The 9,069-nt window shown below is 33.4% G+C and overlaps 1 protein-coding gene across 1 annotated transcript in view; it reads left to right on the forward strand.

Annotated features, from left to right (window-relative positions):
• The window catches only part of NETO1 (neuropilin and tolloid like 1), a 62,867-nt gene extending 57,864 nt beyond the window's left edge, over positions 1 to 5,003 (forward strand). Inside the window, exons 9-11 of the mRNA XM_030943834.1 lie at positions 1,516 to 2,074; positions 3,226 to 3,300; positions 4,486 to 5,003. Coding sequence (XP_030799694.1) covers positions 1,516 to 2,074; positions 3,226 to 3,286 — 620 coding nt within the window. The 3' untranslated portion in view covers positions 3,287 to 3,300; positions 4,486 to 5,003. The remainder of the gene's footprint in view (positions 1 to 1,515; positions 2,075 to 3,225; positions 3,301 to 4,485) is intronic.
• The last annotated feature ends 4,066 nt before the right edge of the window (positions 5,004 to 9,069 follow it).

Below are 9,069 nucleotides of genomic sequence, written 5' to 3' on the forward strand. Positions count from 1 at the left end.
ATTCAGAATGAAGTGGATTAGCAGTCAGCCCATAAATCTACTGAAGCCTGTAGAATCCTGACCAGCAGTGAAATAGGGTAAAACACAAATGAAAACATACACTTCAAAAGAACACAGCTAAACTGTGGCACAGCATAATATTCTTCAAAGAAACTAAACAGACAATTGGGACATTGTTATTCATTCTCTAGTTCTTCACAATAGAGGAAAACAGAAAACCTTCATCACTCTTCAATTTCCAGAATGATTTTTATCTTTCCTTCGTCAAGTATCTTTTATCAGGTCTTGTGCATTTATCCTCTCTTGTTTTTCTGACTACAAAAAGGAGGTTTGCTGATTCCAGCAAAAATGTTGTTTGCTGCAGTGTTGCTTTTCCTAACTCTGCTTTTTCTCCAGAGTCTGTGTCAGTCAATTAGAGAAACACTGAGTGAATCTGCAAGCTTAGACAATGATCTACTGAAGGGTTATTTTTTGGTAATTAGGAGATTTTGAAGAGATGAATGTTACTGTTTTGGTGCCAATAATTTCCATTTCAAAGGCTTTTTCTTAATTCCTTTTATATATCTTGGGTTGCCAGGAAAAATTGCACTAAACTGGGTGTTGAGACTTAACTACAGTTATCTTGCTGTGCCTGAGAGAGACTGATGCAAACACTTTCAACTTGAATTTCTACAAGGCTCAGTCACCATCTTGTGCCTGCAGCCTTGTGAAAGCCAATCACAGAGAAAGATGCACAAGAGGAGAGGGAAACTGGTTTTATTTTATTATTTTACTGCATTTTTCTGCCTTATTCACAACACAGAATTTGCTGACTAACTTATTAGAGGCTCCTGAGCAAAGGGTAGTAGGTATGATGAGCTTTTGGATTTTTATGCCTGTTTAGAAAGGTTTTGGTAATTAATGGCGGGGAGGGGGGAGGGAACAGAAATAACTTGCACAAATTTGGGGTTTTTTTCCTTTCTGAAATCTAAATTTGAATAACTTTTCTATTTTCTCCTGATTTAGCTTTTTCATTGAATACTGCCAAAATTCCCACTCAGCTTACAAATATTAGACTCAAATCCTGTAAAATCTGGTTCTTTCATAGGACCTAATGTCCTAGCTGCATATATTTACTGGGAGAGAGAGAAAATAATGAAGAGAACATCTGTAAAAGTCTTGGGGGCTTTAGCAGCTAAATGGAGTTCAGAGGTGACACTGAAGCCATCTGCTTATTATGGTGGTTGTTTTTTATAAAAAAGCAAAATAATTATTTTATTTAATTAAACTTGCAAGATACCCTGAATAAATAAGTTTCGGAGAGAATAGGCACATAAAGGATTTGTGTGTTGCTTATTTGGCTTTCACAAATATCTGATTTCTTCCCCTTTTTTGTTGGTGAGATTGATTAAGTGAACTCAGAAATAGACTAGGCTCAGCCTTGCAGTAATCTGTGAATCCATCATAGTTGTTTTTATTCTTGAACTGCAATTAATGCTCTTTTTTTTTTTTTTTTTTTTATTCCCTGTTGCACAGAAAAAAGAAAAGCAAACCTATTGGACCAACTTACCAATACCAGTGGGACTATAATTGGGGTGACTTCTTGCATTGTGATCATCCTCATTGTTATCTCTATTATAGTACAGATCAAGCAGCCTCGTAAAAAATTTGTCCAAAGGAAAGCAGACTTTGATCAAACAGTGTTCCAGGAGGTGTTTGAGCCTCCTCATTATGAGTTATGCACCCTTAGAGGGACAGGGACTACAGCTGACCTTGCTGACGTTGCAGATGACTTTGAAAATTATCATAAACTGCGGAGATCCTCTTCAAAATGCATTCATGACCATCACTGTGGATCACAAGTGTCTAGCATTAAGGGCAGCCGTAGTAACCTCAGCACAAGAGATGCTTCTGTCTTGACAGAAATACAACCCCAGCCTGTAAAACCACTCGTTCAGCCCATGAACAGGAGAAACATCCTTGTAATGAAGCATAGCTACTCACAAGATGCTGCTGATGCGTGTGAGATAGACGAAATTGAAGAGGTGCCAACCACAAGTCACAGGCTGTCCAGACATGATAAAGCTGTTCAGCGGTCAGTATCAATAGATTTTTGATGAAGACTAACTATTGTGTAAGGACTTGATTGCCCAAATGTATTCACTCTTTGATCAGTAAAGACATATTTTCTTTCTTCTTTATTTATTGTTTAAATTTCTGTTTCCTGATAGCACATGCCATTATATTATCTATTTCTGTCTCTCTTTCTCATCTCTGCTCCTCTTTCCTGAAGGACCCTGTATCTCTGTTTTACCTTTCTGCTTTCTTTCTTTCTTTTTCTTTTACTGTTTTACAAATATCCCCATGCATACACACACAGGTCGACAGAGAACAGCTACAATTTTTAAAAACCAAAGAAGACTGTGTGAATTTAGATTTTTGGAACAGCCACATTACATTTCCTTGTAACTGAAGTGGCCTTGAATATCACCCACTGTTGGTCTAACCATCTCTAAACAAATTCATCAATAAATAAAAGATACTTGTATCCATTTCAATGCATGATGCAAGAATGAGGAACACAGTCCTGGGGTAAGGAAACCCTTTTCCTCATGGCACATTATCTTTTCTATAATGAATGACAGTGTTTCCAAAACTTTACTGTATCTGTTCCATTATTGATCGCAGTATTTTGGTTTGTCAAATAAACATGGATAGACAGATTAGAACATGAGACAACATAATGAACACATATATATTTACATATAAAAATGAATTAAAGGGAATATTTCTAATCAATAAAAAAGAAAAATCAAGCATAATATTTTTAATAAAAGAGCTATTTTTTCTGTATATTGCAATTTGAATCACTGTAAATATGAACAATTAAAAGTTTACAAGTAAAAGAAAAAGAAAACAAAAAAATTTATGAACAATTTACTTGAAAAAGAATACATAACCCTTTTTTAATATATTTGTGTTTTCTCTTGCATGCATTATTTGTGCATTTCTTGTTACAGTTTACATGCCCTCCATATTTTCTTTGCACATTAAGGCATTTCTTTCTCTTAAAAAAAAAAAGACAGTTATTTGGTTATTTTAATCCAATTGCATGTCTATGTAAATTACTTCATGAATATCTATCAGATTATCAAAGTTTCCTGTTTATAAAGTATCTATATGCATATATTTCTTTTCTCCTATGCAAACACTATTATTTTGAATGAAATAGCCATAACATTCCAGGTTCTGCCTCATTGGGTCTCTAAGCAAACATGAGTCTGAGTACAACACAACTAGGGTCTAAGAGAAAAACCTGAGGTAAGTAAACATATCTGTACAGCAATTGAACCATCTGTTTCTTTCCATTTTATTTGTTACATTGCTAAAATGCATATTAGGTCTCAAATTGTGTGTCATCTTGTATGGAAACAGGTTTGAATCTTAAAAAAACTGAAAGCCAGATGACCACTTTAGCATTGCAATCTAAACAAAATCTGTTAATTCCTTGTTCTTGACAGAATTGCAGCCAGCTCTTTGCAAGAACTGTCTTAATTCCAGCTGCGTAATAGAGTCATGTGCTTTGCATGGCTTTTGCATTTCATTTATTTATTTCTTAATAATTATTTATGGAAATAAAAGTTAGAGCCCCAGCATGTGACATAGAATGTAAAACTTGGCCATTTAATTCAGGTCAGTAAGATGTGGAACTATGTGTTTTCAGTTAATTTTTTTTCATCCAATCTTGAGAAGTGTTGGGGGAAGAGTGTGCGTTAGTATTGATAAATTTAGAGGTTCTGTAGCACTAAGGTTAATATTTCAAATTAAACTTACTTTTTGGAAAATTTTCTTAGACTTTTCTTTTTGCAAAATTTTTATCAGCATTTAATAAGCATAATTTCAGATGTTTATAATGGAGCTATGAATAGCTGCTAGTCTGTCAGTTTATATATGTGTATATATAAACATAGATATGTGTATATATGTTTTTATGTGTATATATGTATAAAACAATTTTACAGTGAAATAATCCATTAATGTTTTTTTTCCTCAGAGAGAGCATATTTTAACTTAGTTGTGATTTCAGAAAACTATTCATGCAGTCATGCAAACTCTGAATGGAAAAATCTATAATGAACTATCTCAGCTCTCTGAAAGAGAGAGTGGACAATTTTCCAATTTAATTTATTGCCTTTATGCAAACCTAAGTAGTATAGACATATCTTACCTCCTTAGCAAGATATTCCCATTGCACAAAAATACATTTCTTTTTTAATTTGGTTTCTGGCCACAAAGTGCTCCTTAGTTATTAAATATATTTGCAGATTTGCTGGAAACTTGAGGAAGAAATTAATTCCTGAGATTGTCCTTTTATTTATTTATTTATTTAAAGTAATAGTTTTATTTAAGTTGATCTGTGTCTGTTATTTACTTCTGTGTTGCGTGATATGTGGAAGAAGATTTACATTGAACTTTTGTTATATGTACATTGTTTTCATTATATAGACTGCTTGACATAGTGCGCTCCTGGGTGATTTTGAACATGCTACAGTGAAATGTGAAACTATCGTCCTTGGAAACACCAGCTAGAGGTTTTACGGACTCTGACCAGCTATTCTCTTATCATGAAAAAATTCAGCAGTGTTGAGTAAAATTACTAGAAGGCAATAAGACTTTGGTTATTACGCTTATCAGTCATTTATCTTTTTGGTTTTCTCTCTTCTTTTTGTTGCAAGTAAAATTCCCAATTTCAGGAACAATTTATTAAAATCAGGTATTTAGCCATTCATAATCACTTCAATAGAAACGTTTGTTGGATCAGCATCTAGCAATATGACTGAATTTGACATTGAGAAATTAATCTGCATGTATGTTACTGAATATTTGAGTTGGCAAAAATCCCTTTATTAGATACATTGTAAAAAGCATGCATTCACAGTTATTGCTGTTACTGTTCCATTTCTGTGTCATATGCTTGCTACTTGTAACTTTTATATAAAAATACATAAAATAATGTATAATAATTTCGTACTTTGAGTTTAATGCAATGTTTTCTTTTACCTAATTTACCAATCCTCAGGAGATTAAGCTCAAAATGTAGTTTCTAGGAACTTGAAACACCGATAGAGCAGAGAAAAAACAGTCTCTCATCCCTCAATTACTGAACAGAATACATTAATTTTTAAAATTTAAATGAATTCATAATAGGTTGATCACCTAATTTCAGTTAAAAGGTTTATGATAATCTATGTATTCCATTCTGTACTCTTAACTAATTTATTTCCATGGCAATTATTAGGAAGTTTGCTTCAGTACAGTAGAGTAGCAGATTTTTATCTGTTACACAAATCTTACGGTTGCATTCAAACTTTAGAAATACAGACACAAACCATTTCCATATGTAAGATGAAATTATGTTTGTAATTCAAGCTGTAAGTATTAATAGCCAACATGAAAATCAAAATTGAGAGGTTACGTTTTTATAGAATCACTATAGATTGAAGAGTCACTAGTATGTAAAGTTGAAAGCCTCCTCATCTAAGAACTCAATAGCCATGCATAAAATCATAGTTTCATTATCTATTTAAAGTCTATCTTTCAAGTTCTCTTCTAAAACAAATCTCAGCTCCTTCTGAATTATCTTGCGTCATTCATGGTCGTTAGGTTTTCTGCATAAAAATGTTGCTAGATTTACTAGAAAAATTGTAAAGAATTCTATCTATGTTCCTAAACTATAAGTACATGGGGAAAAAAGAAAACCTAAAAGACTAACATAAAAAAATAAGGTGATTATATGAGCTATTTAAATATATAATATATAATTTGCATAATTAAAATACAGAAAATCTGATTTCTAAAACTGTGACATAATAGTGACATAGGAAGACAGGTTTCAGGTATTTGACTACTTTTATATTTACAAGGTATTTTACAACTATTTTTTACCTTGAATAATTTGTTTGTTTTCGCATATTATCTGAAAAACAGTCCTCTGTCTTCTGCAGTCATTGAGTCATTGAGTCATCCCTCAGTTACATGGGTTTGCAGCATGCACTAATGGTTCATTTCCAGATCAGTATCTCTTCACAATTTCATATGATTTATCACTGTTTTTTTCCTTAACCTTTCCAAGTCCTAGCTCATCACCCTTTTTTTAAGTATATGTTAAGATATTTGCCACATCCATGCTTAAAATGGATGCACCCATGCATCCTTTATAAAATAAAGGCAGAATTAAAGGCTTGTACATGAATAGATATTTAGTATTGGAGATAAAATAGGGAAAAATCTAAATATGAATTCAGCTTTGAATTAATTATATTGTTCACACAGAAAAATGCTGAACTTGTTTTTTAAAGTTGCTGTGTAATTATATCTAAGTGCCTAAATCCCACTGTAACAGAGTTGGTGTAGTCCCTCCTAGACAAGTACACAATAAAATTAATTTTAAGGTTTTTCCAGTGAAGCGTTAACTGAAAGAACTGAACTGGAGAAGACATGGATATTAATAATTATATTGCATGCACACCCTTGCTTTCTTTTAAAAATATCTAATTGTGCCACAGAAAAAGGAGGGAGAAACATAAAATGCTGTGTAAATGGAACAAGTCAAGCAAAGTGAGAATATTAATGAATGATCCAGGAAATTCCTTTAGAAACATAGTGCCTAATAGCTAGGTATAGCCTAAAACAAAAAACATTGTAAGTATAAAATACATGTGTACGGGGGTAACAGGGTCAAATTATATCTATTCAAAATATCAACAAAAATTAATTCAAACACAGATAAAATGCTATAATTAAAATATTTAATTTCCAGTAATTGAATTCTTTGTATAGTCAGTGTGAATAATAGCCTAGTCCACTATACCGCAAACAGTAAAGAAAATATTTGCTTCTTATCACACAACAGTAGAATATCTTAATGTGATCTATGAAACTCAAAATATTAAAATAAAAGGGGTTGCTGCTGGGAGTAAATACTTTTCCTTTCCTATCAGTAATTTTCATTATTATAAATCCACTTGTTTAAAACCAGAAAGAAGTTCAAACAAGCTTTAAATTGTATGGAAAGGAAGTTTGGGTTAAATTTACGCAGTTGTATGTGTTAAGATTGTATTACACAATAAATTACTGAGGATTAGCTGAGCTGCTAGTCCTAGCCGCATGCATTTTACCTCATGTTTGCCTTAAACTAAAACTAAGAATTATATTTTCTAGATAATTTTGGTTTGACTGGTGCAATGAGTGTGATCTACAGCTATGTTGACAGTATGGTTATTTCTTACATACCTTCTAAAAATGAGGTTTTGTTATCATAGTGCATTGAAATATTGTTTATAGTTTTGTGGTCTGTTTATTTTTTTCCTCCATGGATGTAGTATTATGGATATACTTTTCTTTGTGCATGATAGTTGAACAGCCACATCCAACATTTTTTCTCTGCTCCAGGAAATATGGTCTTTGCAATTTGTCAAGGACTCTCTGCAGCATCATTTAAAAAACTCAGGAAGTTCATATTGTAAATCATCCTCATTTAAACTTTTTCTATCTTCACAATTCTAAAAACAGCTTGGGGAAAAAAAGACTCTGATAAATGTTTGCACCTTATCCTTCAATTTTTCTCAATTTTTATGCTGGAGATATTCTCTTGAACCTATCAACAATGTAGCCAGTGAGAGGGAATAGGAGAAAGTAGGAAGATTTCTTGTTAAAGAGAAATTGTTAGCCCACACACCCTCCCACGCCCCTCAAAAAATCAGACAAAGAAAAGAAACACAGAAAGGTAGTATAATTAGAAGAAGAATATAAAGGATTTTTGCTCATACCTATTCCCCAATTTGCAAACATTTTTTAGGACAGATAAATTCTTTAACATTTTTTAGGATAGATAAATTCTTTAACTTAATCAAACAAAAGCATTCTGTTTATGTCCAGCTCCAAAAGACATAATTAATACTTCACAGAACACTGTCCTACAAACAAAATTTGGATTTTTTGGTGTTTTTTCTACTTTATGTGTTAATCTCCCTGGTACCACAAAGATATTTCAGCTGAGAGAACACAGCTGAAGTATATAAGCTCATACAAAGGATAAAAGCTGCACCATTCAAAACTGTTTTGAACATAGAATTCTATATCTGATCTGAAAATATCTCCTCATTTGTGGCTCAACACTTGATGTGAAGTCTTACATTCACAACTCCACTGCTCTTCATCATTACCTTCGGATCATCTCTTTTTATTCTTTGATGATCACTTTACATCTTTATCACTTCCTGCCTTTCATTTCTGTCCACAGTGAGTTTAGTTCCAGTTTAGCTCTGTTCCCATCTCACCTCAAAATTCACTCAAAATGCTGGAGTCCTACCAGCTCCCTACCTTTGTGGTATCCTTGAATCCACCACCTCTTTTCCCATCTGTCACTTTAGAGCCATCTTAATCATACCTTACCTATAAACAGCAAAAAAAACCCATGACATCTCAGCATATCCTAATCACTCTCACTTTATGTAAAACAAGAAAAGCTATGAAGCTCCACTGGAATGGACAGGAGGGTGGGCTCATTAGGGTGTACTGGGTCTGCTTTTTAATGCCTGTACATCAGTGTTTTCTGGGCTTTCTACCCTCATGTGTTGGCATGACTTCTCCTGTGATAGCCATACATCAATGTTCATCCACCATTTTTCTTCTCCCAGTTAACACCATTTTCAAACCATGTCCAGCACTTCTAAGTTTTCTTCTGTGCTGTATTTATATTAGTATGTATTTCCACACAACTTAAATCCATGTCCTTGCCTCCTTCACATACCTATTAAAACAGTGCACAGCCTGGCAAATACCTGCCAATGATGTGGCAGAGGTAAGGTAAGAGCAGCAAGGTAAGAACATCAGCTACCAGAAGAAGCAGGAGTTGCTGCTTCCATCCATTTTCTTTCCCAGGAAAAGGAATTGTGCTGATCCACAATCTCCAAACAAGGTCACTATGGGAAAAAAAGGGAAGCTGCTATCCCCTTCAAGCAATGTATGCTAGCTGGGAGAAGAGAGATAAATTAAGAAGCCCAGGATGAAAATATGGAAAGAATAAGA

Source organism: Camarhynchus parvulus, chromosome 2 (genome assembly GCF_901933205.1).
Source record: "Camarhynchus parvulus chromosome 2, STF_HiC, whole genome shotgun sequence".
Lineage (NCBI taxonomy): Eukaryota > Metazoa > Chordata > Aves > Passeriformes > Thraupidae > Camarhynchus > Camarhynchus parvulus.